This window comes from Epinephelus lanceolatus, chromosome 20, assembly GCF_041903045.1.
Source record: "Epinephelus lanceolatus isolate andai-2023 chromosome 20, ASM4190304v1, whole genome shotgun sequence".
NCBI classification, from domain to species: Eukaryota; Metazoa; Chordata; class Actinopteri; order Perciformes; family Serranidae; genus Epinephelus; species Epinephelus lanceolatus.
The window spans coordinates 8,012,586-8,032,004 of NC_135753.1; the positions used below are offsets into that span (position 1 = coordinate 8,012,586).

The following is a 19,419-nucleotide window of genomic DNA, read 5'->3' on the forward strand; positions in this document are numbered from 1 at the left end:
ATGGGACAGATGATCTGTGCAAAAAATCATATTCCTCTGCCGACACTACTGCTTTGTAACATTTTTAATTTCCTTACTGCATGTGAATGAAAAAAATGAAGTTTTGCATTAGTTCATGCAGGACACTGAAGTGATATGCCCCAGCTGTAACCAGCTGACAGCCAGCTGAGTAGATCATTGCTTCTGCTTAAGTGTCTTTGAGTGTCCTTAAAAAGCACTATTTAAATCCAATGTATTACTATTATTATTATCATTAATCAGTCACACACCAGTCACAGCCTTTCTTACAACAAGGTGGTCCATTTGAATATGGCCAACATATTGTGGTGTTGTGGCTGCCATATTGAACGAGTGCAACAATCTTACCATTTTTTAAAGTGTAAATATAAAAGAAGAAAAATAGAGACAGTGTAGAGATTTTGTTTGATGTTTCTCTCATTTCTTAAGTTATGATTAAGTGTTTCATAATTTCTTTTTGACAAAAAGGATATTTAATTACAATCTTTTTTCTCTATTTTATTCATTTAGTTTATTTGCACACACATAAGACTGCATAACATATAGATCATTTAGGACAAGAAATATGACAGGAGAGGTCAAGAAGTGACACACGCTGATACATGTAATAAAAAATAATTAAATCAAAGTTGACATCTTTGTTGTGATGTTGTTACTGTATCTGACCTCGTCCTGTTTCCCGTACAGAGTGGAGGTTTATGGCAGCCGGCTGCTGCGTGTGTTTTCTATTTTCTCTCCTCTGTGTTTCTGCAGCTGCTGCCTGTCAGTCACTCCGTCTGCTGGCAGAAGGTCGGTGCGTTAAAGGACTCTGGACTTATTCTCCCTTCCAGTCAGCCATGAAGCTTCAGCCTGCAGCATTGAGCGCCGTGTTCCTGCTCGCTCTGCTCTCATCTGGTGAGTTTAAATTTGACCCTCAGAATTTAACTTGTGTTGTAAAACTGCTTTTATCCAAACTTTGAGTGAGCGACAGTTTGACCGACGTCTGCTTTTAAAGGTCCACACTGACTATTTTAGTATTAAAGCGGCAAATATTGTGTTTCAGTTGTAAATATGTTTATTTATTTTATTTTAATGCCCCCCCCCCCCCCCCCCCCCCACCCGTTATCTGATTACAAGATTAATGTGGGGTACTAAAACTCTCCCCTCAAAAAGTTGTGTTTGCGGCTCTTCCCAGTGCAGTTATTAACTCTGGGAGTCCTTTGTTGAATAAGCAATTGGTTAATCTACACAAATTTACTGTAACAAATTTGATGAATGATAAATTGTTTTAAGTCCCATTTTCAAAGCAGAAATACCCCCAAAAATGGGGTGGATTTCAGCTTCTGAGATGCAAATATTTAGTTCTCTTAGTCTTTTATAATAGTTGGACAGAACAAAGAGTATGAATATGTCATCTTTGGCTTTAGGATCATTTAAGAGGCATTTTATTTATACTATCTTAGGACATTTATACACTAATCGATCGATAGTCGATGATAAACAAAAAACACTGTAAACCCCCATTCGCTCACTCAACTTCAAAATATTTTGGACATGCTTGCTTACTAAACTTTTAGTTTAGTAACAAAAGTTTTGAGTATACCAGACACAAAATAAATGTGTCAAATGACCCTTATCTGACAGGGATTTTATGCCAGTTTAACATAACTTTTTGTAGTTGTTTTAGCATTTTTTTCTATGTCATATGAACATAGAAACATTGAGTACACATTTTTTTACAAACTCTTTTTTAAAAATCTTGTTTAACTACAAAATTATATGTTAAGTGCACCATGATAGTGGTGTTAATTGGCCTTGAATAATTATTAATTTTTTTTTGTCAAATTAACTCAAAACCCCCAAATTGTTGATGCAACATAAAAACTATGTTGAACTCACAAGGAATGAGTTATTGTGTCAAGTGAACATAAAGTTTTGATGTATTAGTTAACATCTGTGTCAACTTTACATTAAAATTTTGAGTCATGGATGAATTGGGGTTTACAGTGATAATCGCAGCACTGCATTAATCATTTAAATTAAGAAGTAGTTCTTAGAAATAAAATTAAATGAAATTAGAAGATCTTATCAGAGCTGAGCTTTTTTTTGTCTCAGTTGTATTTACTTTTTAAGAAATCAAACAGCCATGGCTGAGTGGTAAACTGGGAGTGTTTAGAGGGGAAATGTCTGCCAGTTACCAGCAGTGTGTACATGGCAGGTGGTATTACCGCAGCAGTGGTAGTATTCTGAACTACAGAGCAGCTGCCATGATACCCTGAAATATGATCGCCATGAAAGCATTCACACACTCTCAGGCACCGTTTGTTTTCCTGTGGTGGAATGTAATTTGTACATTTACTTACTGTACAAATACTGTATGTAAGTCCACATTTGAGGTTTGAATTTATAGTTCTACGCCACATCTCAGAGGTAAATATTGTACTTTTTATTGCACTACATTTGTTCAACAGGTTTAGTTACTTTTCAGTTTTTCATCCCCTTCCTGTCCAGTAAAAACCATGTATCTCCAGATGTTTTGATGTTGAATGTTTGTGATAAACTGAAGGATGAAGTGTTCCTTTATGTGTTGAGAAAACTCTCCTCCTTCTTAAGCTAAACAAATTCTTTAAAAACCCTCTTGGATCAGCTGTTGTTTTTCTGACACCATGAAAAGTTGACTTCTTAGAGATACGTGGTTCTCACAGGACAGCCCTGCCACAAACATATGATGCATTACTATAGATTAAACTACCAAATAGTATATAAAGGAGTTAAAATGAGCTCAACCTTAAACATCTACAGCAGTAAAATGCAACATACACATTAATGCAGAGGGAATATTAATCTAAAAACATCAGGTAGAAACACCGACAGGAAACATTTTACTGGATGAACTGAGCTGGGAATAACTTGTGATAATAAATCTGCAGATGTGTGCTGTTAGTCTGGGTGGCTTTTGTGAAGTCACCTCACTACTATTATAAAATGTTACATGAAATGATAGCACTGTGGCTTTATAAACATGGAAAATACACCTTTTGTTGACTTACATGTGAACTTGAGAACATTAAAATGTGTTGTTTAGTTTTAAGTGTATTAGGTTTACTTATTTGACAGTAATAACAAGATACATACAGAAGAAGTAATTCTGGTACAGGTCCTCCCTGATTGAAATAACAGGAAAAAGTGACATTACTCAGGTAATAATACACTAATAAGCAACAAACAAACAAATAAGGAACACATAATACAAAAACTATTTATATACACACCAAAAAACCAACAGTTTTAAAGAAAACAAAGAGAAAAACAAGAAAGGACAACAATAAAAGGAGAACAAACCTTAAAAATAAGAAAAAAATAAATAACCAGTAGAAAAAAAACATGCCTAAAGATCCAAGATGAAATAAGAAGTTTCTTGAAGTGTGACCTAAGACCTGACACAAAAGATAATGGTTTCAAAGTCATATTCAATAAATTCTTTAACTGTGGAGCTCTATATTTGATTTTTTTTAAAAATGAGGTTTTGTTGTAAGACAGTATGGTAAGTAGAAATTATTTTTTGTCTAACTGAATGTATGAAATGTATCTGGGAGATCTTTTTATCGATCTAAAATAAACAAGCATATTTGATAAACAGTGAATAGACAGCAGTGAATATTTTATACACAAAGGTGCAGATGGATCTCAGCTGTTAGAACAAGGTAACATTCTCAAAAATCTCTTTTGGATTACAAGTAGTTTGGTAAGATCTGTGTTTTTGTGTGTGTTTTTGTGTCAGAGTGCTGGGGCAGGAACGAGGAGGAGCGTCTGATCAACTACCTGATAAAGGAGCGAGGATATAACAAAGAGCTGCGACCTGTTGAAAGGCAGCAGGACGCTGTCGATGTTTACCTCGCACTCACACTGTCCAACCTCATTTCTCTGGTACAGACTGTGTGTGTGTGTGTGTGTGTGTGTGTGTGCGCATGTACACCTTGCCTGGTTATCCCTGTGACATTTCTGGTACTCCTACAGATTCTAACACTATAAAATATTGAGTTTTATTTTTTTAAAATATTTTTTTACTTTTTTAGGGTCATCAGATGACCCTGATAAAGGCCTCCTTTCAAATCACATTGTTCTGGCAATAAAGTTGTTCTTGATACTAAAAGGGTTGCTGGAGTTTTGACTGCTTCAGTCTTTGCCCCTTCTCCATGCACCTTGTACCAGAAATCCCTCCTTCACTTCTACATGATCTTGATAATCCTTTTGATTACCATGTAACAATGATACACAGATTAAATGCTTCTGTTGGCCCTGTTTAAATGATGTATAGTGCATGGTCTAAAGCATACGGTACAAATGCATTTAGGGTGTGTCCAACTCTACTTTTGCTATATATACGGTGCATAATCTGGGGGCAAAGAAAGGTGCAAGTGGCAAAGGGGCTGTATTTAGTCCCTTAATTAAACATAGTTGTGTTTCAGGTGTAACATGAATTTAACCAATCAGTGTCCTTTCCCATTACCTTTAAAGGTAGTTATATGGCAGATTCAACAAATTGGAGCAGCGAGTGGTTTTCTGCTGAGAGTAATGCAAGAGCAGTAATGTCACTGCAAATATTGTGGGAGACTTGAGCAACAAAACTAAAATCTGTAGTTCCGTCAGGAACACTTTATTCAAAGAAAACTTTATTTCCATTTGCAGTATTATATTTGGCAGTATGGTTCTGTTCTGGGGCCTCTGCCTTTCCTCGGGCCTATGCAGAAAGCCTCCTCCATGCGCCTACGTAAAAAGCATAAGGCGGAGAGAGCACAACTCTTCGCCCTTCTGTGTGCAAATGAGGAAAGCCTGAGGCAGAGAGAGCAAACCTCCCTGCCCTTTCATGCGCCAACAGTAAGCGTTGATGCCAAACAGAAATGACGCTGATAAGTCAGACACAGCATGAAACGGAGGAGCTGAGGTGGAGGCGGGTTGCAAAGTGGCTTGCAGAGGATGCAGCAACAGTAGGCAGGCCATGCAGTTTAAATAGGGCACCTTGTATGAGATTTGCCAATTGGTTGCATAGAAAGAAATCATGTGATCTATCAGCAGGTGACGCAGACCTCCTGTCAATTTCTGTATACATGACTTCAACGGGACTACAACGAACTACAACGGGTCGCGCACCAGTGACGTCATAGGTGATAGAAACATGGCGGCAGAGCTCTTCACACACATAAGGTGTAAATAAAAACAAATCTGTTGAGTCTTTACCCTTCGGATGAAATGGCCAGTCAGGCTACATGCTACGGAGAGAGTTTAAGAGGTCCTGATCGCCTTCGGTATGACGAGAAAGCGAAAATGATAATGAAAATGATGTGTGTGTCCTTTTCAGCTGCCAGCCTCTGTGTGGACGAATGACCCTGTCAATTCATTCATTCAATCCATGTCCTGTCGATTCATTACTTAACATTCATTAGAATTAACTTCTTGGCTTTGAATATCTCATGTTATTGCCTGCCTGCATGTTAAGTGCCTGCCACAGATGTAATGTTGGGTGTAGTGACTGGCTGGATCCCACAGCTTTCCATCTTTACCCTGCCGTTTGATGGGTGTGAGCCACAGATTTCTTCTTTCCCCATTCTTCACTCTCTCCGGGAGCAAAGAAAATCGCAATTCTGTTTTTTTTTTTTTTTTTTTTTTTTTTATTGTTTGCTGTGCAGGGAACAACGCAGCAACTTTTCGGCATTATGAACTCCTAGCCGCGACTAGCGTCTCTCCCAGGTCGAGTTCAAAACTTTCACCCAAAAGGGGGCGTGGCCGTTGTGACCGGTAGTGAGTGACGTTGCGTTGAAGTCATCTATACTGACACCATTTCCCTCAGTGGAAACGAAGCTTGTATTTACTTGTATTTCACAGATAAGAAACAATAAATTGTGAAGACAGTAAAGCCTCCACTAAAATAGCATTTTAAGTCGTGTGAGTGATTTATCCTTCAGGGATTTATCCTGGCTTCATATGAGCAGAGGAAATCTCCGCTCGTTGCTAGGCTAATGTAGGGTGACCATATTTTAATTTCCAAAAAAGAGGACACTTGGCTCGGCCATGACATAGCCTACTTAAATGATACTTGCAGTTTACTCAAAGATGCCTTATAATTTTAATATATTTAAAGTTTATATGTATGGATAGAAAATTCAGTTATATTACAAAATAATATCTCTCAAAGACAGAAATTCAGATAGACCACTATAGATAGGGGACACATACACACACTAGAGTGTGGCTACCCGATCCGAGCCCGACGGGTCCCGATGGGTCATTCCGGGTTTGGTCAAAAATGTACAAATTGTATTCGGTCAGCTTTCAGTGAAAATGTAGTGTAAAAATAAATAAAATCCTACTGTCTGTCCTGTTTATCGCTTGGGGACTGTTATTTACGTGACAACACCTGAACAGAACACACGCACACATTGGCTGTTTGTTTCTACCTCTCCCCCCCCCACCCCATCTTAAATACATGTAAATTTGTATGTTTGAAAATTAATATGAAAGCAAAACATTTTGATTTAATACTTCACTGTTGATTTTTTTCTACTTTACTGTCATGCAATAAAACACCCATTAATAAATTTAAAGTGTCAGAACTTCATTTGAAATAGGACTCTTAATGTTCCATAGTTGGAGATCACTCTAATTCAGATCCATCAATTAATCCAGGCTACCAAGGAAATCCAATATCTGTTAAACAAGAGAATAAAATACAAGAAAATACAGTTTGTAGAGAATTGAAACAAGTATAAAACTGTTTTACTGTTACTTTTTTACTGTGATTTTTGAAAGCCCCAAATTTTAAAGAAGAGTTGGTCCTCTGTGTCATTTGTTCTCCTTCTACTTATTTGTAGAAAGAGGTCGACGAAACTCTGCTGACGAACGTGTGGATAGATCACGTAAGTAAATGTTATTCTATTTCTTTACATCAAAGGCAGCCTTTCTTCCTCAATACTTTATGACCAATAACTATCCCTGTGTGTGTGCACTTAAAGACGTGGACTGACTACCGACTGTCGTGGAATGTGTCAGAGTTTGATGGTATCGAGGTGCTTCGATTGCCAACCAGCATGGTGTGGCTGCCGGAGATCGTGTTGGAAAACAAGTGAGATTCAGTTTCCTTTTGGTTTGTTTGGAAACAGAAAACCTCCTAAACCTGGAACAAACACAATATCTATGTGTCATACAGCTTTAATACAAATATTTTTAATGTTTTGAAGAGCTGACTGCCAAAAATTGCATTGCGAAGTATTGTCGGACCCGTTTTATATCTTAAAACCCAGAATAATCCTGATGTTGGCACAGAGAAGGAGCATTGTTACGCAACTGGCTGTTCTGTGAAGTTTCATATCAAAGGAAACTTAGATGGAAGAGTAAATACATTTTTGATTTTATTTAAATATAAAACTAAATTTGGGAAAACAGAGCTGAAACTGTGTGTGTGTGTGGTGTGCCCCAAGGGTTCAGTCCTTGGCCCTCTTCTATCTGGCTTGGATTTGCTTCTTGTAGGACAGATAATGAGATATTACGCAGATGGTATTCAAATAAAAAATGCAACTCCAAAATGTAAGTTTTAAACTCCTGATCTTCACTATGTATTGTTGGCAGATCGGTCAAATTGTGGGAAAAATCACTTTTCTTCATTTAGCATCCAACATGTTTCAATTTTTCTGATACCTGCCGCCTGCAGGTTCATTCAACCCTTCTATGTAGTCACATTCCTCTGTTTCCAGTTCACGTAGTATATGGATTTATCACTTCCTGCCCTCCACCTGAAATTCAAGAATCATAATAGTCACGTCATTGCGAACAAGCTATTGCAGAAGTTTCCATTTTGTTTCTTTAAAGTTTAAAGTTCTTTAAAGATTAAAGTTCTTCTAGATACACTGTAACAACCTGTACATATGTATGTATGTATGTATGTGTGTGTTGTAATCCCACCTGCCTTCTCTCTCCACCAGTAATGACGCCCAGTTCCAAGTGGCCTACTACAGTAATGTTCTCGTGGATTCTGCTGGTCTCTGCTATTGGTTACCTCCCGCCATCTTCCGCTCCTCCTGCTCCATAAACGTCAACTACTTTCCCTTCGACTGGCAGAACTGCACGCTCAAATTCACGTAAGACGCATAAACCTGTGCCAGTGTAGTGTTGTCATTGATGGGTTTATCTTATATATTATTTGTTTTGTATATTGTTTGGACCCAAATATTTAATCTGTTTGTGTCAATAAACTAACTAACTAACTAACTAACTAACTAACTAACTAACGAGCTAGTGTCTGGTGTATGGCTTTACACAAGGGCTGTGATGCATTTAAGGCACTGATGAACTTGTCTGAAATAGGAAGATAAATCTAAATTTATTAAGAATAAAATGGGGAAAACTACTATGTTTACATGTTTACTTTGTGGCAAAATGTCCTCATTTACATGTCCAACAAACCACAATACTCAGCTTATCAGAATATTTGCTTTCTGTGATTGTGGCTGTATTTGGATTATAGTTGGATTATATTATAATTGTCAAAAAAAACTATTTTTATAAAGTGATTTGATTTCCAGAATATATTCAAGACTAGATAACATGTTTGTTGATTTTAAAGTCCGTTTCCCATGTTGCTTTGCAGCTCTCTGACCTACAATGCCAAAGAGATCAGGATGCTATTGAAGGAGGAATATAGTGAGGATTTAAGTGAGAAATGGACGGTGGAGTGGATCATCATTGACCCTGCAAGCTTCACAGGTAAGTGTTTCTCCAATGTCTATTACACATTTTAAAAAAATATTATTTACCAGCCAGGAGTTCCAGCTTAATAAAAACACGACGTGTCATTGTTGTCTTTGCATATTTATGGCTTCGCACTCGCAATCAAATCTGATCACAGATTTCAGCATGTGTCATTCCCAAGACTTTTTACTTCTTTACAACTAACATGCTAACCTGAGCATGTCACTGTAGGCTAGTATAAAACAATGTTAGCATGTAGCAGTGGGTGGTACAATTGAAAGTAGGGATGCACTGATTTATCGGCTGAACATCGGTATCAGTCGATATGCGCCTTGTTGACTGCTATCGGCAAATAAGATTACATTCCCCAATGGAAGTCGCTGATGTGTTGCATCAACTTTGTGCAGGCTAAAATGCAGGGTAAAGACTATCGGTGTTCCGTTGTCCTGGGGACAATAGAACACATGTTTGGGACAAAAAAAGATCATCCCTGAGACGCTATTGGGATGTTAGGGTGCAGCAAACTCACTATCAACATATCAGGGGACGCACCCTGTTGTTTCCCTGATGATGCTACATCGTACCTGTGTTGACATCAGCAGGAGGAGAGCTAGTTATCATTAACTGTTAGCAGCTGGTGGCTGGATCTACCAGCTAACAGAGGTTACATTAAGTTACATTATGATACTTTCAAGCTCTCTTTGGTAAAATTGAGTGTTGGGCGAAGGGAAATTATAATGTTCTGACTAGGTGACGTATTTAATGGATATTTCATATTATTGTCAATGCATAACAAGAACAGCACAGAACAACTGGTAAACTGTATAATTAACCCAAACAATGAACCCAATATCTAACATTTGTACAAAACAAGCGATTTAGATACATTTTGAGCAGATTATTTCCTGCATTATATATTACATTATATATCACAATTATATTCTAATTATAGTAACAATCATGTACTTAATGGGCTTCTTTTTTGACAAATTTGTCCTTTTTTTCTCCCTGACTCATGACCATTGTTCCATTTGTTCTTTGACTGTTTTAACTGTGTACTTTTCCAATGCAGGATGAGACTGTGTAGCAGAGAGTAAAGGCTCTGTCAGTATAGCTTGTGTCCAGGTCTTCACTGTGCCCTCATCCTGTGAGATTTTTTAAAATATATATATCTTGCAGTGATGTTGTTAGGTACACGTCCTGTGTCCCTGACATGTTAAAATCTGAGAGGACACAGTAAACTCACTATTGGTGGGTCCTGGGGACGCACTAATACTTTCCCTGGTATCACTTGACTTATTTTGAAAGTCACAGGTCACAGAAACCACAGAGAGTTGAACTTGTTTTGCATGGCATTATCACACTGTCGGTGATGTGTTGGTGTTTTTGGTCTGGTGCTCTGAACAGATCTGACAACTGCCCGCCATCCTGCCCGTCATTATCTCTGAAGCTCAGTGTGCTGCCCTTTCCTTGCATTATAGTTGGGATGACACGGAGGTCCTCAGGGATTGACGATAAACAATAACCTTACATTTTTAGGTTCTTAAAACCAGAATTGATGATTATGTAGGATATTACTACGAACACATCTGCAATGTTATGTTGTAGGCTCTGCTGTGACAGTAGATGGTGTATTGACTCATGTTGGTGATGATGGTGCTTTACCGTGCACGGGATGCGTCATTTTTTCCACTGATAATGTAATTGTCCTGATGATTGATACTGTATTGATTCATGTCAGTGATGACTTCATGTTTCATCTTGTATCTCACGCAAGACAAGATCCTGTTTTGTTCATAGTTTCAATGAGTGAAAGGAAAACATATAAACTCCTCTGAGAAAGAACAAGAATAGGCATGTTTTGAAAAATGTTGAACCATTAAATTCATACAGTAGGCTATTTATACAGCATCTTATATCTTGTATGGGTTATCAATAGACAATTCTATTTCTATTTGTGATTGTCACGTATCACATATCACATCTGATTTGGGCTACTTCATACTGGGTAGATGACTTTGGTGCTCTTTAAACTCAGTTCAAGATGTGACATTTATAATATTTTATTTAGCACATAGACTTTATATAAAGATACATATACTGTACTGTCTGTGGTTGTGGAAATAAAATTTTCAGATTTTGAATTTTATATGTTTAATTTTCAGCTACATTTTCAACATACATAATATAACCATAATTAATTAATTAATTATACCATATGACATCAAACACAAGTTCAACACTACAGTTTTTTTGAGAAACCACTCAAATGGGAGTCCATGCACTCACATCTATCAACATCACTGATCTCAAATTATAATCTAGATTTTAAAAACAGCATTCTCATTTTGTTTTCTCAACAGAAATGAATGAAATGCTTGGGCATTGGCCCCTTCCTATATATTAAAAAAAGATCATACACCCCTTAAAATCAAGAAGGCTTCATGATCTTCTTGTGACACTTTGATGACCCCTGGTTGGGGTTGGGGCCCCCAGATTGGAAACCAGCACTCTACGTGATGGTCTAAATACTAATACAAGAACTCCCCACTTTGCTACGAATAAAATATGTCAGAGTTGTTTCCCTCTGAGACACTTCCCTTCATTTTATTTTATTCAGCTTTGCAGACACAGCCTTGAAGATACTGACTTTAAGGTATATCAGCATTTAAAAACCCTCAAGAAACACCCACACACGTTGTTAAAACATCCCAGTTTCCAGAGATAATACCAAGGAAATGACCTCTGGGAAACATCCGTGTTATTGGAGTGTAAATTCAGGGAGTAAATCCATCTTAATTATCTAACCCTCTATTCTCCGTCTGGTTTCGACAGAGAACGGTGAGTGGGAGATCATCCACCGGCCGGCCAAGAGGAACACTTACAAGCACATTCCTATGGAGAGCAACAAGCACCAGGACATCACCTTCTACCTGGTCATCAAACGCAAACCTCTCTTCTACATCGTCAACATCATCATCCCCTGTGTGCTCATCTCCTTCCTGGCCTCGCTCGTCTACTACCTGCCTGCTGACAGTCAGTGCACTTTAAAGTATCAGTTTATAATCAAATGACATAATACATAAATAAATAAATTCTCACTCACTACTAGAGGTGTCAGGCCATGCAGAAAGTTCTAGTTTTATATGGAGATTAATACAGTTTCATTGGGTTACAAGGATCTTTATTGTTATTTTTACTGACTTTTTAAGAATTTAAAATTCTTTAACATTTTGCAATTCAGTTTGATGTAATGGGATTTGATGATACGCCAAAGATGTTTTTTAGGACAGGTGAACCATGATGATCCCTGGGACTTGATTACAAAGTGGTCAGAATCTTAAGGTCCTGATTGTATTGGTGAAATTTAAATTTGGCCTCTTGATTGAAGAAATATTTTTTCAAAACTCAACAAAACGGATCTGTTTTCATAATCTATTTTGTTTTACACTGAGCATACCAACACAAACAGAGTTCACCTGCACATACTGGACTCTTTAACTGGTTTCACTGGTGTGTGTGTGTGTGTCTAGGTGGTGAGAAGATGACCTTGTCCATCTCAGTGCTGCTGGCTCAGTCTGTCTTTCTGCTGCTGATCTCTCAAAGGCTGCCGGAGACTTCCATGTCTGTTCCACTTATTGTCAAGTAGGTAACACACACACACACACACACACACACAAACACACACGCGCGCAAGTATAAGCAATACTACTGAGTAGAAATACCCTGTGACAAGTAAAAGTCCTTCCTTTTAAAATTTTACTTGAAATATATAGAAATATGAGGAGCAGAAAATGGAAATACTCGAGTTAGTACATGTACATCAAACTTCAAAGTACAGGACTGGAGTAAATATACTTGGTTACTTTCCACCCCTGTCACAACCACATCTGGAAACTTCAGGGAGGTCTGGTAGACAGTTAGCCGTGCACAAATGAACATCTGACATAAAAAAAAACAAAAAAAAACATTTTTACTCCTGGTGTTGTAGCTGCCTGTGAGTTATAGAGGAAATATTTTGTTTTCTGTTTATATTTCTTGTGCAAACAAATATTAATTATATTACACTTAGCTCTGATAGAATACATACCTACTACTATTTAAAAGAAACATTGCTAGAGTCAGAGGAGTAAAGTCAAAGCAAGACCTTGAAAGACTTACCTTACATATGAACCTTGTTGGACCCTGAGGACATCTGGAGTCAACCTACTGACTGTCCCAAGAGTCAGAACAAAACACGGTGAAGCAGCGTTTTGTTATCATGCAGCACAAAGCTGGAACAACCTCCCAGATGATGTTGGATAGCCCCAATTCTGATCACATTTTAGTCAATGTTAAAAACATTCCTTTTTAATACTGCCTTATGAGGGTACTGATTCCCCAGAATGCAGCAGGTTGGGAAGAAGTGTGAGAAGCTGTTCCCAACCACATAATAAAAAAATTTATGTTCACTTGTAGAAACAAGTCTCATGAGAGCCTTTACAATGAAGATGCCTTCTTCACAATAATATTAAACAAATGCCTCTTCGGTAATGACCAAATGTGTTTACATATGGGGTAGGGGTTATGCTGCGTCTCAATGAAATAAAACAATAAACAAAATAACTATATATGGCCTGTGGGTGTTAAGTGATTGTTTGGCAAGCTAAGCTCTTGCATGAAAATACCAAGTAGAGCCCAGATGCAGGTGACCTAGTGTAAAGGCATTCTTAAATATTCCCTCCACTCAGGTTTTAGGATGCACAAAATCCCCCTCAAACAGCACAGCAACAGACAGCATTGGATTCTCAACAGGGCCGAGAGACCAGAGTGTCTGGCTGACAATGTTTGCCAACATGAGGTCTGCATTCGATTTAGGAAGGGTCAGAATGTCCTGGGTGTGCATTTCCTCAGCTCACTTAAGCCCTAAGGAAGGTTGCCATCACACCCTGACTGGCATAGAGCAGAGATGCACCAAGCTGCTCTCCAACCTAAATTAGGAGTCAGTACCTACGCCCTGCACAAAAGGGGACCTGAATTACCCTCCAGTCAACTATGAGGGACTGTGACATCCAACCAAAAGGAACTGAAAAAGGGATTTAACAGCAGATACCAAACAATGAGGGACTGCTCCAGCCTACTTAAAATGATTGCACACTTATTTTTTAACTCAACTGTAAATCATTTTCAAATAATCTTTTTATCTCTTGTCTGCACTTTTGCTACGTTTTTAAAATGTTTCTTTTATTGTTAATCATTAGTAAGTAATTTCACCTCATATCTTTTTCTCTTTACTCTTTAAACTTTTTTTAAATCTGTATCCTTTATTATGTTTTATATTTTATTGCTCTGTAAAGCACTTTGAATTACCCTGGTGTATGAAATGTGCAATACAAATAAAGCTGCTTTGCCTAAATTATAGATTTACAAGTACAGTGATGTGACAGCAGATCGCTAAATTGCTTCTTCCACAGTAGGAGAGACAAATAAACTGAAATAGCCTACTAAACTAAATCCCTTCAAGAGGAGAACACTGGGATGCAGGGAATACTACACTTTTTTTTTAATTCTTCTTTTTTCACAATGTTTTTTTTCAGGTGATACTGGGGAGCTGTTTTTCCTTTTAAAATATTTAAAGTAATTCACAAACAGGTTACAAAGAGGAACAAAGTATGTACAGATCACTGTGCAGTAATATATAACAAGTAACATTTAAAGTAAGAAAGCAATGAAGGAACAAAGAACCAAAAATGAATGTACAAAAGTGCTCTCGAATTGCTCCACAAAATATGAGATACCTGTGTGTGTGTGTGTGTGTGTGTGTGTGTGTGTGTCTCAGATACTTGATGTTCATCATGGTGTTGGTGACGGTGGTGGTGTTGAACTGTGTGGTCGTCCTCAACCTGCACTTCAGGACACCGAGCACACACATAATGTCTGAATGGACCAAAAAGGTAACATACACACACACACACACACACACACACACACATATTTACACACAACAAGGTGACAGTTGTTACAAATGCACATTATGGCTTTGCTGCTTTTTATTTGTACTCCAGTTCTTCCTTGAGCGGCTGCCCCGCATCCTGCATATGTCTCGCCCCGCTGAGGAGGAACCACACTGGGATGGAGCATTGCCACGGCGATCCAGCTCAGTGGGCTACATTGCCTCGGCGGAGGAGTACTACAGTGTCAAGTCCCGCAGTGAGCTGATGTTTGAGAGACAGTCGGTGAGGCACGGACTGACGGCCCGAGCCACACACGCAGCAAGTACGACCAGTGATGTCAATGGATATTAAAACCTGTAATAACTTTATTTTTTGTCCATTTGGTGACAGCAGAAAGACGTTGTGACATACAGGATTGGTGTTAATGTCCATCTGATGAATGTCAGTCTGATCTTTACTTTCTTTTAGCTCTTTTTTTGGTCTTCACCATTTCCTGAGGAAAACATCTGGCTCTTTAGCTGCTGAATGCTCCACTTTGCGCACTAGCTAGTTTCTGACTGTGTGTCTGCTGCTGAGCAGGTAGAGAACTGTGGCTTTTTACAGCTTTTTCTCTGAAGACGACGCTATGGGAGTGCTGACAATGAACCGGAACAGAAAAGTTGCAACCCCTTAGATAAACAGTGACCTGAAAACTCACAATAAACCTCTGTAAAGCCAACAATGTGTGCAGCAAGTCCTTCTGTGCTATTAGAATGCTGAATGCGCAGCATAGAAATCTGGCCGTTCTCACATCTAATTCATAAAATTTGAGACTGTCACTGAAGTTTGTTGCCATCATTGTCCTTTATTGTTGTTGACACTATGCAGTGAAGCCAAAGACAATTTTCCTCAACTTGGACAGTAAAACTTCTAACTATGTACTGGGGGTGTCTCAATCCGATCTCAAAGACCAGTATCAGGGACGATGTAGGCATTATTTTGCTGATTTGTATTGGCTACATTGAGCTATTTAGAGCCTGATCTGTTCCTATGTTTTACATTAGCTGTCACACAGATGTTTTTTCTCAAAAGCTTTTCAAAAGCTACTCATCAACTCTCCAGCTCTGTCTCTCTCCTCCGCTTCTCACCCTGCCTGCTGTGAAACACCACACACCACAAACAACAGCAAAATGCAGCATGAGACTGCTTAGTTATGTTATTTAGCAAATTTATAAGCACCTGTTTCATGTCAGGTCAGTGTGAGAGTCTGGTGCATGGTTGGGTGGTCATCCTTGGGTGGAGAAGAGACAGACTGCCAAGAAGAAGAGACAGGCAACCACACCGACCGTTATAAACAATGATCGGCAAATGGAAGAGGAAGCCTTGGCCCAAATATCCATTATCCAAATATTCCCTGGCTATACCGGAACCTTCTGAAATATTAGCTGTTGTCCCCAGAGGCTAAATCCTCATCAGACCGATAGCCGATAGGTTCCAAGTAGGGCTGTCCTAAATACCAGTTATGGGGCATCAAAGCTACGTTGAGAAATATTTGTAATGAAGAGGGGGGAGTGATGAGAGGGCTTTTTTTTTTTTTAAACATCAGCTTTCAGTCGTTGCACCTAAAAATAATGTGACACTTTGCCACTTTGTTAGCATGCAGGTTGCAGTAACATTAGCCGTAATAGCTAGGAAAAAAAAATACTAAGCTTAGCTGTTACTTACAGATTTCAGGTGATCTTCTAAGCTGGTTGTAGATTTGTGATGTCAGTTTCCTTTGACATATCTTGCACATATCTTTTCAGGGGTCTCTTTGTAAATTTAAAACTACTCCAGACACTTGACTTTTTCGACATCTTGCTAACTTATCAGTAAGCTTGTCATGTGTAGGCAAACTGTTTGAGTCACAGAATTAGGCTGAAGCTTTGAAGCATTCAGGTAAGCCCTAGTTCCAGTCCCTAGGCCCAGTTTTAACCTTATTATCTTTGTCCCCTGTGGGATAAAAGGTCAAAAGAAGCCCCTGCCATTGTTTTCTAGAAATAAGACTTCACCACAGTATTATTAACCCATTTCTCTGTGTGTGTTTTTGGGCAGTTGTGAAGCCACAGGAGGATGGAGGTGTGACAGATCAGCTGTTTGCAGAAATCAAGCCGGCGTTGGACGGAGCAAACTACATCATCAAACACATGCGCAACAAGAACGACTACAATGAGGTGAGAAAAATAGGATGATGATCTGCAGAGAGAAGAGAGTGTTGACTGTTAATGGTTGTGTTTTAAGGCTAGTTCATATTACACGATTTTCACCCTGATATTGCGTCATGGAGACTATCATAATCTTTTGAGTGTTCATACCTGGCGACATGTGTTTCTGTCAGCGGGAGTCTCGCCAACTGCGTTACGACCTGTGTGTGCACACCACAAGATTTCTCCACCGAGCCGTCACCGACAGAGCCCCAAATAAAGCTGTGACGTCACCAAACTACGTATTTTAACTTGGAGATGACACATCGTAAAGGCATGAATATTCTGCCCAGTGTTGAATCAGATCTGCCTCCAGGGCCTGGGTCCAAACACAACACGCTCCCCCTGATCCTGTGGACGCTGCCATTGTTTTTGTTACTTGCCGGCTTGAGCGTTGCCAGATCTTGGGAGAGAAACAAGCAACCAGGGCTATGGAAACAAGCCCAAAAGAAGCGACTATCATGCGTTTAAATAAGCAACTCCACTTTAAAAACAAGTCTAAATTCGCGGCTAATAAGCGGACCTGGCAACCCTTGTCCTCCTCACATTTCTTCCGTCCTCCTGCGTGCTGACGTCGGACGTATCCCACCTCTCATTGGCTGATGCTCTTTGTCAGTCATGTCAGACTTCTCCAGTTTTCTAGCATGCCAGTTGTCCAGTCCCAGTCACAGACGAGGGGGCAACTTGCTCGTAGGCTTGTTCACACATGAGGACTCGTCGTGGCAGACTACCTGCCGACTCACCTCTGACCCAAGGTGGCTCTCAAGATCCTCTGCAATGTCAAAATTGCGGTGAAAATCGTGTAATGTGAACTAGTCTTAAGCTGAAGTGTATCAGATTTTGGGAGATGGGGTGACCTCGACACCCCGTCTCCCAAATATATATATATATATATATGTATTGCTTTTTTACCTTTATTTTATTTCTCTGGTGTTTTCATGCTTTAATGATGATGATCCATTGTCTGTATTGTATTTTATTGTTTTTTTCCTGTAGAGTCCTTTGTAACCTTGTTCAGAAAAGTGCTATTTAAACAAGTTTATTTTTTTGTGATCTACATGTTCACAGAGCTCACAAATCAGCCAGCTTCATAAAGAGCTCTCCTAACTCCCTCTGTTGTGGTTTTATTTTATATTATCCTTACTTTTGACCACGTATGTAAAACCAGTATGTAATCCGTTCTCTTCACAGGAGAAAGATAACTGGAGTGGCATTGCTCGTACAGTGGACCGCCTCTGTCTCTTCCTGGTTACCCCGGTGATGACGTTTGGCACCATCATCATCTTCCTGATGGGAATCTGTAACCACCCTCCACATCTGCCTTTCAAAGGAGACCCATACGACTACAGAGAGGAAAACCCACGCCTGCTGTAACACACACATACACACACACACACACACACACACACACACACATTAGTATAATATATAATTTATACACTCTTGTTCAAATCCAGGAGTTTGTTTCCTCTTTATTATTTTCGTTTGATTTTTCTCCAGGTACACAGCTGTGTGTGTGTTTTTTTTTCTAAACTTAAATTTGAAGTGAACAACTACATCAGTATGTGACTATTTTAATTTTCTTTGTGTGGTTTAAATAAACATTTAAACTCTGTATTATGTATGAATGTCTTTTTATTTTTGTTCCTATTGTCTGTTTTGTTTTGTTTTTTGTTAAATAATCCAGTCCCACATACATTATAAGTATCATTTCTACAGTTTTCAAAACTATAAGACAAAAGAGAGTTTTGATGATGAAGACTGAGGAGAATCTTGATAAATTTAAAGACACTGACGGCTTCAAATCAATAAGACTTGTGTTTTTCAGCTGGTGAATATGAGTTAAAATACATCTTATAAATTAAAATAGCTGCAAGGTTGTTTATTTTTTTTTTCAAAAACTAATTCTAATTTAAACTTTCAATGTTTAAAACTTTCTTGAGATAAAAAGGAATTAACACCACTCAGAAATTGGAAACTTTATTTTTTGACACATATTTCTTCTTTTCATTCCTTCTGGGCTCAAAACATTTTTCCAACAGATGGTGAGATGGATGCATCTCAAAAATATCAAATTTTCAGGGACTCTTAAAAATATTTTTATACATTAAAGGTTAAAATGATCAGCTGATTGAAAGAGGAAATAATAAGCAACTATTTTTTATAGCTGATTAACCATTTTAGTCATTTTTCAAGGAAAAATAATGGAAAAAAGTGAATGTATTTCTTTGAGTTATAGAGTGTCCGTCTGTCAAAAATAGACACTTGGATGTCACTGTGGTCTCGTAGAGGTTAAGTTAGCCATCTTCTCACCATTTTCTGTCCATTTAATAGACTACCAAATAACTGATCATGAAAATAATTGAAAAGTTGCAGCCCTTATTACAAAATGACACTGTCAGTGCAAATATTTGATACTCAAGCACATTTTAATGGGGAAAGTTATGAGTTAAAGGAACAGTGTGTAAGATTTAGGGGAATTTAGCAGTGAGGACTGCAGATTGCAACCAGCTAAAACTTCTCCC

General features: G+C 38.5%; 1 protein-coding gene across 1 annotated transcript; it reads left to right on the forward strand.

Annotated features, from left to right (window-relative positions):
• Positions 1-792: 792 nt before the first annotated feature.
• Positions 793-18,509, forward strand: chrnd (cholinergic receptor, nicotinic, delta (muscle)). The gene is made up of 12 exons (XM_033639272.2): positions 793-912; positions 3,779-3,924; positions 6,867-6,911; positions 7,008-7,117; positions 7,974-8,129; positions 8,639-8,754; positions 11,575-11,775; positions 12,273-12,384; positions 14,558-14,672; positions 14,784-14,994; positions 16,746-16,864; positions 18,086-18,509. Exons 1-12 carry the CDS (start codon positions 855-857, stop codon positions 18,266-18,268), a joined length of 1,572 nt encoding a protein of 523 aa, XP_033495163.1. The 5' UTR covers positions 793-854; the 3' UTR covers positions 18,269-18,509.
• The last annotated feature ends 910 nt before the right edge of the window (positions 18,510-19,419 follow it).